The sequence below is a fragment of the Staurois parvus genome, unplaced genomic scaffold (genome assembly GCF_062004578.1).
Source record: "Staurois parvus isolate SC_StPar_1 unplaced genomic scaffold, SC_StPar_1.0 ptg000217l, whole genome shotgun sequence".
Lineage (NCBI taxonomy): Eukaryota > Metazoa > Chordata > Amphibia > Anura > Ranidae > Staurois > Staurois parvus.
Window position 1 is genome coordinate 8235642 of NW_028318013.1, and position 14578 is coordinate 8250219.

General features: G+C 41.2%; 1 protein-coding gene across 2 annotated transcripts in view; it reads left to right on the forward strand.

Annotated features, from left to right (window-relative positions):
• Window positions 1-289: 289 nt before the first annotated feature.
• The window catches only part of CEP20 (centrosomal protein 20), a 35342-nt gene continuing 21053 nt past the window's right edge, over window positions 290-14578 (forward strand). The window contains exons 1-4 of one of the 2 annotated variants that reach the window (XM_089679080.1): window positions 290-408; window positions 2414-2611; window positions 9138-9222; window positions 13164-13282. In XM_089679080.1, coding sequence (XP_089535206.1) covers window positions 381-408; window positions 2414-2611; window positions 9138-9222; window positions 13164-13282 — 430 coding nt within the window. In that variant the 5' untranslated portion in view covers window positions 290-380. Of the gene's footprint in view, window positions 409-2413; window positions 2612-9137; window positions 9227-13163; window positions 13283-14578 lie in introns of those variants that run through there. The other variant, XM_089679081.1, reaches the window with a different exon arrangement.

Here is a 14578-nt window from a genome sequence, read left to right on the forward strand (position 1 = left end):
ACATGTAAAACTATGTTTACATTAGGAGTACTGCTCCTTGGAAAAGAAAATGTATGGAGCAAGCATTGAAACTATGTACAGCCCACTAGTGTTAAATACAAGGACAACAAAGCCGACTTGGAAAGGAAAGTGTGAGTCTTGTCTTTGTATTCCGGGCAACGACTGTTCACAATTTGTCTCGATAAAGCTGAACAGGCGTCCTCGCAAAAATGGCAGCTGAGGACCCCATAGAAGACTAGTTCATAGAAAGTGTGCTCCCTCTAGTGTTTATTATCAGCCATTTCGATACGTTGGTGATGAAGTGAAAGGATGCGCATGCGCCGCCCACCGGAGGTTGCTATGTCAATGTTTTCATTCCGGCTGCTAGAGGAAGAAGCGGTATGGCGACTGTGGCCGATCTTAAAACCGGTGAGACTGAACTCTGCAAAATACTGCTTCAGGGTGTGCATGGGTTTCATGCTTGATCATGAGACTCTTGTTCCATGTAGTAAGTGTAAAGTCCTACAGCTGTACACTTATTTCATACTAATTGCCTTGTGTAGCTGCAAATATCTGATGCACCTGGAACTCGGGGGGGGGGGGGTGACACTGGATGCAGTCTTTAACACAGATGTTTTTATGTGGTCAGGGGGTGACCCCCACCCCACTTCGTAACATGGCTTTGTTACCCGTTTTTTACCTTTTTAGTCTGCTGGGAGATCTGTTATAGTTGAATTTCAAAGCAGAACATTTTTTTTTAATCTGCAGACAGGTGACAGAAGGCATGCAGTGGCTTTTCAGGCTTAATTGCATCTCCTACCTCTCAGTATTTGTGTACATTGAGCTGTGTATGTGCAGCTCAGTGTACAGTTCTGTGCCAAGATCTAGCAACTCCTCTACCCAAGTGTGACATGCGGACTTAACCAATCAAAGGGCCAGAGACGTTGAAACTGAGAGAAGGTGGAAGCACCGGTGACATTTAACTTTGTCAATCCCCTACTCACACTGTACATCTGCTAGACATGAATGGGTGTTAACCCCACCCACACTGTACATCTGCTAGGCATGAATGGGGGGTGAACCCCACCCACACTGTACATCTTCTACATGTGAATGGGCATACTCGTATGGCAGGTGCAATGATTACGTGGTACTATATTCACCTTGTTTCCATAGATGTGATGTCCTGGAGCTCCACGCCGGCTGCTGACATCTTTGAGCAGCCAGATTCCGGGTATCAATTGCCAGCCACTTTGCATTAGCTAGACAGGGATGATGCCACTCCCCTGTATTTGTGGGAGCTCTGTCAGCTTCACTATTGCCAAATTTCTACGTACAGGGGTTAACAGGAAGGTACGTAATTTTAATACAGAAGAAACAAAGCATGTCTCTTCTGTGTTAAAATCCTGCCTGTCTGCCCATTTTTATTAATTACATAAAGTTCCACTTTAAGGTGAACCAGTACTCCATTTTAAAGTTTTACTCTGGGATAAGCAAATGTTTTCTAACTACAAGAGGTAGTCTTGGTTGGCTTTTGTACTAATTCCAGATCTGTAGTGTAGGTGTGAAAAATTTTCCTCCACTCAGGAGCTTCCTGTAATCAAGACCATTTACTACTGCATTCTATCCTTGTGCAGAGTGACTGGTCTTGTCTCTGCCTCTTCCTGTAGTGGGTGGACTGCTTGGCTCTCTCCCATGGCTCTGGGGATTATAAAAAGGCCTTTCCTTAAAACAGACATATCCCAATTTTTTTTTCACACACGTTTTTAATCTTGCTGTAGGAATTGATTTTTAGGTCTAGATGGATTAAAAAAAAAAAAGGTTACATTATTTTACTCTGAGTTGCTTTGGTGCCGGACGTTTACTTGTGGTCTGATGTTGGTTGGTATGTACAGTATGTGTCCTGGCTCGAGCACTTGATCATCCTTCCACTTATTGGATGGGAATTTGTAGCACAGACCCGTTGAACAAAGATGTTTTTTATTTCCTGCAATAGCCAGAAATGCATTGTATGTGTTCCTCTTCGTTTTATTTCTGCTTTCTTATTGCTGATTGCCTTTGTCCATACCTTTTCAACTTGGGCTTGAGGGGGAAAAAAAAACACCCCCTGCAGTGAAGATAATATGTGGACATACAGTTCTACTCAAGGTCTTCTCTTCAAGCCAGAGACGCTTGGAACACAACACCATGGGAAGCACAATGCAGACACAGGGGAGAGTTGGAGGTTGGCATAGGGTACATAAAAGGTGGGGGAGTAAAAAGAAGCACACTTATCCTTTCATTGTCTAGACTGTAAACTCCACTGCACAGGCACTATAATGAATATACTTAGGTCTTCTTTAAAGAGTTGGTATAAATAACTATTCATTTCTTTTACATTTCAGGAAAAAAACTGCTTTTACCTGTTTTTCATTGTGTGTGTTTATTTCTGTAGTCCTGACAGATACATTGGACAAGAGAGGTGTGTTAGCACAGCTTAAAGCACAGATCCGTGCTGAAGTTTTTACAGCTTTGGATGATCAGAGTGAGCCACGCCCAGCTTTGTCACATGAGAACCTTCTCATAAATGAAATGATCAGGGAATATTTGGATTTCAATAAGTACAAATACACATCATCTGTTCTAACTGCAGGTAAGGCAAATAGAGTGGGCCTATCAGTTTGGTGGCAGATTGATGCTGCAAAGGAGAATGTTAAATAATAGAGTAATGCTAATGGGCTAAACCTTAAAGAGGTATTAAATTAAAAACCAAAAATGCAATGTTGTATACCAATCATTAGCGTTGGTGGCTGTGTTAGTTTTCTTTTTTCTCCCCTCTGTTTTCACCCAGTGATCTGGCCGGTAGCACATGTCCTGTATTAGAGTGCTTACACTCTGGATGAAGGAGCACCAGAAACACCTGTGGAAAGCAGCACTGTCAGTCTGGGGGGAGGGCTAGTGTTAGATGTACTAGCAGATTTAGATAGACTAACAAATTGAAACCTAACTCCCACCAAAGCTCTCACTTTATAAGCAGTTACAGCAAAACAATTTTTGGTCCTTTTTGGGATAAAGGTTTTACATAAAAGCAGACCATTGTACACATCTCTGTCAGAGGTAAAATGGTTTGTCCCAACCTTCTAACTGCTACATCTGCAGGACAGCTTGTTCTGTTGAAAAATAACACTTACTAGCAAGATCACCAGCTGAAAATATAGAAAAGAGCCTACAAAAGAAAACCAATGCAGCCACCACATTGGTAAGCTGCAATATAATGAGATTTTAATTTGGTATTAAACCCAAAGCAAACATTTAACAGGTCTTTTCATACTGCTGGACAGTGACTTGAGAGAGCAGAGAAGCCTCTCCTGAGGGACATGAGTTTGGTGGGCCTGGATTGCTGTGGAGAGCCTTACAGATCATTTTGTGTTTGGCGATGAAGGAGAACCTACCCTGGGAGGAGTTGCGAGAAGGCAGAGAGGCTATGTTCGGTCTCACAGGGGTCTCAGAGCTTGAGCCAGATCTGCAATACCTGCTGAAGAAAGAACTGCATCTGGAAAGGGCATACAGGCAACTGCTAAGACATGTTCGGCAGCATGCCCAAGAATCAGCAGTGGAAATTCCAGAGACTGGGGATCTGATAGATTTCTCTCAGCAGAGAAGTCTATCAGATCCCCAGTCTCTGGAATTTCTGGATATCTCTGGATATCTGTTATCCAGTTGTATCTCCTGCTGGACCAGCCTGTCCAACTCAGTCACCCATTGCTCTTGGGGTCGCTCTCCCAGGAATGGCATCCATAACTTCCGATGGTCCCTGACCCTTTCCCCTGAGGTTGGATAACACTTGCCTTTCTCCATACCAGCAGCCTGGAGGGCTCCTCTCCAAAAGGACCTCCCAAATCCACTGCCTGAGCTCCAGGTACTGATCCGTAGACACAGTCCTGGGGTATGTTGCAAGAACAGTCTGCAGCAGCCCTGGGAACTCTGATGCCAGGTCCATATGTCCACTGGGGTGACTGACGCCTACTTTCCTGATCTTGAATCCCGGTGGTGGTTTGGATGTGTTTACAGCTTGGAAGCACAATCCCAACACTGCCACCAATGTAATGGAACCAGACCCCCAGACCACACTTGGGTACTTCCGTTATACTGCAGCTTCTCTGTCCGAACACAAATCCACGGACACCACCCACTGATCATGCAGGAAATAGACAGCACCAGACTGTTAAGACAGGAAGTCAACTCCTTTATTTTTACACAAACACAAGTTATATACACAGGGCGGGGAAACACAACCAGGAACAGGAAACACTTTAGCCTGCCCCATCATTGGGAAGGGCTACAGGAAACACCCCCCCCCCCACCCAACCAAGACACAGAGCAATGGGATGCAGCACATGGCAGAGAACAATGGACAACCACATGGCAGGGAACAAAGGACAATCACCACACCAATACACAATACTCAGACATTCACATCCTGTACCCCTTAACAGGCACAGGGTGTGTTAAACATGGAAGTTGGGAAGATGATACAGGGGTCCCCCCACCCCCAAAAGTCACTCCCGTCACACTGTATATCTCTTACAGTGTAATGAGCACCGATCGGGTGCTAGTCGGGAGAGGGGAGAGTCAGGCCTCTCGTTTATCCCTTTCGTTGTCTGGGCTTTTTGCACACATTTAAAAAATCCATTGTAGGCCTGAAGATTACACAAAAACCTATTAAAAAAAAAAAATAATAATAATATAAATATATATATATATATATATATATATATATATATATATATATTCTGAAAGCAGAGACCCTAGAGTACAAAATAGTGGCAGTTCCAATTTGTCCTACGATATTACCACAAAGGTCTAGGAAATGCAAAATTTAATTAAAAATACACTTAATTTTAGGGTACAAAAAAAAAAAAAAAAAAAAAAGCAATAAATTACCCATTTTTTTGGGTGAAATATAAAAAGATGAGATTGCACAAAAGAAATAGATACGACATCTCAAACCTTAAATTTGTCTGTGCTCGTTAAATGGCAACTAACTTTAGTACCCTGTATTTTCTATAGGTAATGCTTTTAAAGCCCCCTATAGGTCATCAGTTTAGTGTTATGGAGAGGGTCTGGTGATAGAAATTTTGCACTCATTCTGGCATGCGCAGCAATATGTAACGTGTATAGCAGTCAATGTTTTTATGCGTTGGTGCCCCGGCATGCTTTTACATTTGTATAGGTGAGGGTGGCGGGGGTTATTTGCTTGAGTAACTTTAATTTTCTTACAATTTTTAATTTTTTTTTTTTTTTACACTTAATTTTCTTCATCACATAGGGGACAAAAAGTCCCCTATGTGATGAGTTTTGGTGACAGGTTCTCTTTATTGAGTCATGCAGGGTCTAAAAGACCCTGCGTGTCTCCCCTGTAATTCACTGAATGGTCTGGACAAAGAGTAGGGCAGGGAACGTGTCCGCTCTCACCCCTCCCCTCTACACACTGGCACCTGACCTGGTCCCGGGCCTGCTAATGGGCAAGCAGAGCCCAGGAGACATAGCTGGCAGGACGGAAGTACACAGGGTGGGGGGCAGAGACTGGCACTGTGGGCTGTGTGGAAGCAATCGGTAGCAGCGCTGCCGCCTGAATTCTTCCACCTGACAAGTGAGCCCTGCTGCTTGCCCGCAGCAGGGCTAAAGGTTTAAAAAAACAAACAAACACTGTGCAAAGAAACAAACAGGGCGCACAGGCCTACTGCATTACCTTCTAAAAAATGAGATTTATTGAATAAAAAGTATTATACTCACAAAAGAATAAAATCAAAAGGCACATCACAAAAAAGACAGCATTGTCCAGTCTCCCTAGATGGTGGCTGTTGGGGGACTGTAGGCCTCCAAATCTGATGCATTTTGAGGCAGAACCTCTTCCTCAGAGGGCTGTTCTTTGCACACAGCTTCTTTGGATTTCCCTGGTCCGTTGAGGGCAGCAAGGCTTGCATTCCCAAAAAGTACTTCATGTGGGGTTACTGACATTGTGGAGCTCATCGTCCAGCGCAGGAGTTTCAGCATTCATTTGCTCATGCTTTTTTTTTTTTTTTTTTTTAAAAACCTACCTGCCCGGCACCTGGAACTGCATGTCGCGAGCGTTGGGTGTTAGTAATACCTTTTTATCTCTTTGTGGGGTTGGTGCCTTGAGCTACTAGAAGAGTCACAGCTTGGTATTCCTTTATTCTGCTAGGAGGGAGTTTTACTTGATGGTGCACTTGGTACCTGCTCCTCATCTTTTTTTTTTTTCTTTTTTTGATTTGTGATCTGTTTTTTTTTTTCAGACTTTTACATCTGCGTTTAAACTCTCCTAGCCATCTTTGGCTGGAGGCAATATGGGAGTTTATTTTCATTCTTTTTAGGCCATGCTGTATGTTTCATGAAACGTTCTCTGATCAGTATTCACAAAGTATGCACATACGTGGTTGTAGATATTAACGGTGTCCATATTTATTGGTGGTAGGGCAGTTCTTTAGACATATGGTTGTTTGGAGATACCAAGTGTATCTTGTTAAACATAGCTGCAGCAGAGGAATTGGGCATCTGACAAACCCAGAAATGTCTTATGCTAACAATTTTGTCACTACCTTCTGGACCAATATTAATAATCTTCTTTTAAAAGGGTGCCTTTTTCTTTTTCTGGCAGCAGTCACTTTGAGTTTCTAAGACATCATCGAAGGGGAAAGTATAGTGTATTTTCAAACACATATCTTAAAAAGGAGAAGTACAGCCAAAGCTCATTTGGCTGTACTTCTCCTGTAGATCACAGGAGTGTAGTACCTTCTGCTTGTCTGACCGTTTTCAGCAGACAATGGGCTAAAGTCCACTGTTGGCTGACATTTCTTAGCCAGTCCATGCTGGGGAAAGATCGCAACCATATGGTTGAGATCCACTCAGTACCTGGCTCAGCCTCTTAGCGATATGCTGAGAGCCTGAGCCTCCTACTCCCTCCACAGCGCAGCACTTCTGTGAGGGCAGGGGGATGGGGGTTTGGGAGGAGGGCAGAGTACACAGTGGTGACTCAAGTATAATATAAAAAAAAAAATCCCAAAGTTCTCAATTTTTTTTTTTTTTTTTTTTTTAACAGGGTTTATTCACACTTTGTCAGTCTGCCAAAATGACTTCATAAGAAGCTTGATTCCCTCCAACATCCTAGAAAACAAACTCAGAGTTACACCCCAGTTACATCAAGCTCGACTTTGAAATCGTGCGATACAATGAATTCACACGATTTCAAAGTCGGGTGAGATGCCAATTTGAAGTGCGATTTGCAAGGCATCTGATACAGATGTCTATGCAAAAATCACCCTAAAGTAGTATATGTACTACTTTAGAAATCGGTGCACCGATTTGACCGCTCTAATTGTGGACAATAGGGTTCGACTTGGCATATGATTTGCAAGACGCATGGCATGCAAATCGCATTCCAAGTCACACCTGATGTGACCGGGGTATTATGGTTTAATGTACTTTTCAATTTTTATCTGTCATATTTTGCCACTCCCCTCCAGATAGATCCCTTAGAAGAGTAGCTAAAACCTAAGTAAAACTTATGGGTCCTAGTGATACTGTAAATGTTGCTTAGAATCTTATTCTGTGACTTCTGTTAATTTTCACTGTCGCTGCACTTGTGTGTCTTGCAACATTTCAATAAAAATGTGTTGAAAGTGCAAAATACAGATCATAGCATGAATAAGCATATTGATTAAACAATGTTATTAACCAGTGAAAATGTAACTGCCGATTAATACAAGACTGTCCAGAGGCATGGCTAAAAATTAGCAAATGCTCTAAATAAATAGCCTACAATGTAAAGTGGACAATGACTGACTGAGCCAGATTATGTCAGCCAACAAAACATTGTTCAAATTCTAGCACCAAATCTGAGCAAATAACAAAAGTCTGTACTGAGACAGGAGTAAGAGAAAAAAGGAAAAAGAAGGCATGGCTGTAGCAAAGAGCTGAAAAGAATAGCTAGAAGAAAATGGAACAGGAAGAAGATTGTGTGTGCGTGTATGTAGGATGTTGAGCACACCCAAACCCAGGGCCCCAAGGCTGAGCACCTATAAAGAGGCATAACTCTCTATGGGCAACAGAGGAAGAGCATACTCTATTCGTGGGGTCCACACCTTTTGCAGCAGTATTAAACCCAAGACCAAAAATGTAATATGTTGCAGTTTACCAATTGCTAAAATGTAGTGGCTTCTGGGGGAGGGGTGTGTTATATGTACTAGCAGATTTAAATACACTAACAAATTGAAGCCAAACTCGAGATCACACTTAGTTACAGCAAGCAGGTTTTTTAGGTTTCTTTAAAATCAGAGGGATGCATTATGAATTATTTTTTATATCTCTTTGGGGATAGGTTATTACCATTCAGCAATTAAGAGACGTATGTGATACCAAAAAAAACAAACATACATACTCACATGTATAGGGTGCAGCATCAATCAGATGCTGCTGTCCCTTGCTGGCTCTACGCCAGGAACTGTGGAGGGGGCAGGAGCTGCTGGCTTTGTCTTCCAGCGACACGCTGAGAGGCTGGGCCAGCTGCAGGTCAGGCATGTGGACAGATCCTGATGTTATTGTCAGGATCTCGGCAGAGCCTGGACTGGCTCTGTGACAACAGACAGCGGGCTTTAGCCCACTTTTGGCTGAATATGGGTCACAGGTGTGCAGAACCAAGTGCACTCCTGTGATCCATTGGAGAAGTAGGGTCAAAAGAGCTTTGGCTGTACTTCTTTTAAGGTAGGCAAGTATCAATATTTATATTTTACAGGGTTTATTTTTTTTAAATCAACAATTATTTACTTTAAAGGTTGCAGACGCTATCCAAACTTTGCATAAAATTGAAGAATTTTTCTTTTCAAAGTTTTAGGAATCTTGAATGTGATAAAATCTGTTCCAAGTTGTATCTTCTGTGTAATTCCAACAGTGCTTTAATAAACAGAATTGTAGTTGAAAATGCATCAGTTATGGGGTTAACCAAGATTGTTTTGTCAAAACTTAACCAAGACACAATTTGGCAATAACTGTATTTACAAGTTAGTTTGATGCAATCTTGCACATACCCAGCAATATATGACTCTTCTGCCTGTCCATTAACCATGAACAACATTTACTGTGTAATTATCTTTGGTTTACAGAAACTGGACTGTCTGATGTTCCACTGGATAGATCGTTTCTTGCCCGGGAGCTTAACTTTGTAGAAGACGCAAATGCTCAGTCTGTGTAAGCAATGTTTTGTTTATCATGATACTGTGCACACATTAATGACTTCGCTGCAAATTCACATGTTGAATGTTTGTCTTTGTCACTTTGTTTTAGGGCCTCTTCCCCTGATTGTTTTATGGTAATACGTGTGGCACTGTTTTACAGCCACATTCAGTAACACTCCTTAAATGCTTTAGTGCAATACAATTTATGTTCATGTGCTCTAAATGAATGAATGCTGAATGGCATTTCAACACACCTTCTGATTGTAGAACACCACAGCAATTCACTGACAGGTGTTGTAGTTATATGTGCCGCCACAAAAATGGTGCATGCATGTTAGTGTGTTGTCGCACTTTGAGCTGCACTGCAACACACTGTTAATTTCGCAGATGAAAATATTCATGTCAGTTGTCATCAGCTACATGTTTTCAGTGAAGAAAAGTAAATGAAAATATAATTCAGTTTCAATTCAGATTACTAAAATTCGACCAAAACGAAATTTGATGTAAAAATTAACAATGGTCAAAAGCAATATTCTTGTTTGTTTATGAAACTTGGTTTTATATATAAAGATGCTACTTAAAACATGTTTTCTTTATGAAGAACTGTAAGGCTCCATGCACACTGGCTTAACCACTTCCAGACCGGACACTTTTACCTCCTTCCTGACCAGGGCAATTTTTCAGCTTTCAGCTCTATCACACTTTGAATGACAATTGCGCGGTCATGCAACACTGTACCCAAATGAATTTTTTACCATTTTTTGGAGACAGATAAAGCTTTATTTTGGTGGTATTTATTCACCGCTGGGATTTTTATTTTTTTGCCATGTAAATGAAAAAGTCTAAAAAATTTAAAAAAAAAGTGTTTTTTTTTTTAATTTTGCAAATAAATAATATCATCAAATCTTGGCCAAAATTTATTCCGTTATCTTTTTAGTAAAAAAAAAAAAAAAAAAATCCAAATTAGTTTATAACCAAAAATTATAATTTTTAAACATTTTATTTTTTTATATTTTTTTTACATACTGTCACCCTAGCAGTACAGTGTCACCATGGTGACACTGTACTACTTGTGGGGGGTGATTAAGATTTTTTTTTTTTTTTTTTTTTTTAACACCGATTGCTTTTACACCCATATAGGATGTAAAAGCAATCATTTCTCTCTCTCTCTCTGTCTGCATTCTTGCACTCATTGAGAAGTACTGAGTGAGCTGTGATTGGTCACAGCTTGTCACATGGTACAAGGCTGCTGTGAATAGCCTTGTACCATGTGACCTCTGTGATCATTCACAGATTTCACACGTAGTAAGCAATGATGTCACAAGTGACATCTTGCTTACTACTTTGCATGTGATCACTGATTGGCCAATCGGTGATCACATGATCGGGACCTCGTACAGTGGTCCCGTCTGACGATCGGTGATTCACTGTGTCCGGAGGACACAGCGGGCACCGGATCGCGGTGCTGCACGCTCCCAGGGAGCGTGCACAAGCAGGGTGTGGGGAGGCCATTTATAAACGGCCACCCGACCCTGCAGTGCCACCGCCCGGCCGTTTATATGCAACGGCCGGTCGGGAAGTGGTTAAAAATCTGCTTCTACAGGAGTTGTGTGTTTTGCCTGTAGAAGCAGCTCAGTGTTATTCTATGGGTCCATGCACATTAGGACGATTAGAGGCAGGAAAACATTTCTGGTTATGCATTTTTTATGCCAGAAAGCTTCAAACAAAAAACGCACACCTAAACTGTGTACAAAAAAATGTGTTTTTTTTTCTGCCAAGGGAATTGGCAGAAAAAAAAAAAAAAAGGGTGGATGGAGTTTTAAAGTTTTTATATTCAGGTAATATATGCAGTGGCATTACATTACAGCCAACAGAGTTTACAGTTTTTTGTTTTTGTTAATGATACTGGAGATTTTAGTCTACTAAAATACAACAAAGACTGGGTTCAAACTAATGCGGTGCGGGAAATGCTGCAAATCCTGTGCGTTTCCTGCACCACATTGCAATCACATGACGTTCATGCGATCTGGAGTGTGTGTCAATGGTAAATGTAATGACACCCCAAAACAGATCGCAAAACGTGATATGATTGCCAGAAATCACGTGCAGGTAAAAAAAAGGGTCCTGCATCTCTTGGTGCGGATGTGATTTGAGCCATACAAAATGTGTGGCTCAAGTCGCACCGCACAGACATTGCATGTAATTCCCACAGAAATGCAGTACGATTCCTGTGCGAATTACATACGGTGTCCCACACCGCATTAGTGTGGTCCCAGTCTAAAACTTAACCACTTCAATACTGGGCACATTCATTCCCTTCCTGCCCAGGCCAATTTTCAGCTTTCAGTCCTGTTGCACTTTGAATGACAATTGTGAGGTCATGCAACACTGTACCCATGACATTTTTAGCATTTTTGGAGACACAGAGCTTTCTTTTGGTGATATTTAATCACCACTGGGTTGTGGTTTGTTTTTCGTTAAACAAAAAGACCAAAAATTAAAAAAAAAAAAAAAAAAATTTAGTTTGTTATAAAGTTTCGCAAATAAGTAATTTTTGTCCTTCACTGATGTGCATTGAGGCTGCGTGGATGGGCTCTGGTAAGCTGCACGGATGGGCACTAATGATTATCAGTGTAAATGTCCTGTCAGAATTGTCGGTTACGGGCGTTCCTCTCCTCACACTGACAGCGCATGAGGAAAGGACTGCCAATAATTGGCTAGTCTGTTTACAATGTGATCAGCTCTGATTAGACACAACAACTGATCACATGGTAAAGGGACACTGATTGGCCTTTTACTGTGATCTGTGATCACGTTTCCGAAGGACACAGCGATCACAGAGCACGCCAAATGCGTGGCCCAGGGGAAGCGCAGGGGGTGTGGTTCTGGGAGGAAGTCTATAGATGCCCTTCCAAAACTGGATGACCATACTGTAGCTGTCTTTTGGCTATAGCACGGTCAGTTATGATTAGGCACGAGATCGTGTTAAATGTGTTAACAGGTCCTGTATTCATGTCCTGGTGTTTTGTGTGTCCTATGGATCAATAAATATACATTATATTCATCAATCCTCCGATGTGCGGCTGATCCTTCCTGTTGCATCGTGTGTAGTGGCAAGCCAGAGCCTGCACCTGTTGTGGATTGATCTGGATTGTTTGCCTGAGTGGTATACCTCTGTTCTTTGGATGTTTCCGAAGGACACAGCGGTCACAGAGCATGCCAAATGCGTGGCCCAGGGGAAGCACAGGGGGCGTGGTTCTGGGAGGACGTCTATAGATGCCCTTCCAGCACTGGATGACCACGTTGTAGCTGTCTTTTGGCTATAGCACGGTCAGGAAGAGGGTAAACAATTCAGATGACCAAAATGCAACTAAAACGTCATTTTAGCCAAAAGACTGACTAAAACTAGATTGAATTTTGATGTAAAAAATTAAACACCATTACAATGCAAATCCATCACAAGATGCATTGAGGTGCTATTTAGAATAAATGGTACTCCATTGCACTAATGCATTTATTATAATAATCATACAGGATTTATATAGCTCCAACAGTTTACACAGCACTTTACAAAATAAGGGGGACAGTACAATTACAATACAGTTTGATACAGAAGAAATTGAAGGGCGCTGCTCATGGAGTTTACAATCTAAACATTTGTTGACCAATGTTTCCTCAACCCCATAGTGTGATTGGGTCCTAGTGTGACTTAAGAGATATTACATTTAAAATAACTCTACTGTAGAATTTTTCCAGAATATTTAGCGATTGTGTCTATAGAAAGTATTCAGTTATGCAGTTTCATTTTACATTTGTCAAATTCTTGGTGTTCTTCCAATAGCCTGTAACAATTTTATAATCTACTCTGTTTCTTTGTCAAATTATATCAAGTACAGATCTTTGCTAAATATATTGCTTGTGTCAATATATTCATGCATATTCCTGATTTTACAGACCAATACTATATGGGATACTCTCTAACTTTTTATATGGACACAGAGGCGCTCCATTTCACTCATCAGAGAACCCTACACGAAGAAATTGTGAAGGTACAGCAGGCCAAATTACAAAAGGTAAATGAAAATGTTAACCTGGTTAAGCCTGGAACACACAAGAATTTTATTTTCATTCAACCCAATGGGATGAATGAAAAAACAAAACAAAAAACCTGAGATTGCTGTACAAACACAAGCGATGTCAGTGCAGCAACCTCCCCCATTGTACTAAAAATTAAAATCCCATTTCAGTCTTTGCATATGCCACCGAGCTGTGCCTTGGAATAACGTCCTTACAGGATGTCTACAACTTACAAGCCGACCTCAATGCACTGTTTAATTGGGCAACTATGTGGCAAATGAGGTTTAATGTTGATAAATGTAAGGTTATGCACTTGGGGGTTAAGAATATGCATGTATCATACATACTAGGGGGAGTAAAACTGGGGGAATCAATGGTGGTGAAGGATCTGGGAGTTCTGGTAGATCACAAGCTTAATAATGGCATGCAATGCCAAGCTGCAGTTTGTAAAGCGAGCAAAATCCTCTCTTGTATTAAGAGGCATAGACTCCAGAGAGAGAGATATCATATTACCCCTGTACAAATCATTAGTAACACCTCATCTGGAATATGCAGTTGACTGTTGGGTACCAATTCAGAAAAAGAACATTGGGGAACTGGAGAAAGTACAGAGAAGGGCAACCAAACTGATAAGAGGCATGGAGGAGCTCAGCTATGAGGAAAGATACATATCATATATGTCACATACATATTGTCCCTAGTGCTTTGTCCTGTGCCCTGTCTGCATTTTGTCTGTTCTTTCTGCCTGGAAACTGAGAAAAGTCCATGGCGTCCAAAAAGTGTCCCTTTAGGTCAAAAGCGGGTTTAGATCAGCTAGAGAACAGCGATAGTAAATCAGAACCACTTGCAGAATTGAGTGATGATTCGTGGGGAAATTCATCATCAGACACTGAAAACAATTTTGCGACTTTGCTCAGCAATGTACGAACTTGGCGCTCTATTTCAAATTTCAGTGTTTTCGGTTTGATTATATTATTGAATTAAATGTATTATTATTATTATTTTTATGATTATTTATTAAGTTATAATTTATGATTTCGTTTTTCAAATTTAATCATACCCGGGATGTTTAATAGACTCTTGTTTGGACAGATTTCAGTGAGTTATTCCTAAAAATTACAGCCTACAATAAAAAAAGACTACATATTTCCATGCAAAATAATGGTACCGCTTTCAGCACCAAAAATATGAAATAATCATACCGCTAGGGAGGTTAATGACCAGGCCTCTTTTTGCTACTCGGCGCTGCACTAATTCAACTGATAACTGCGCGGTCATGCAATGCTGCACCT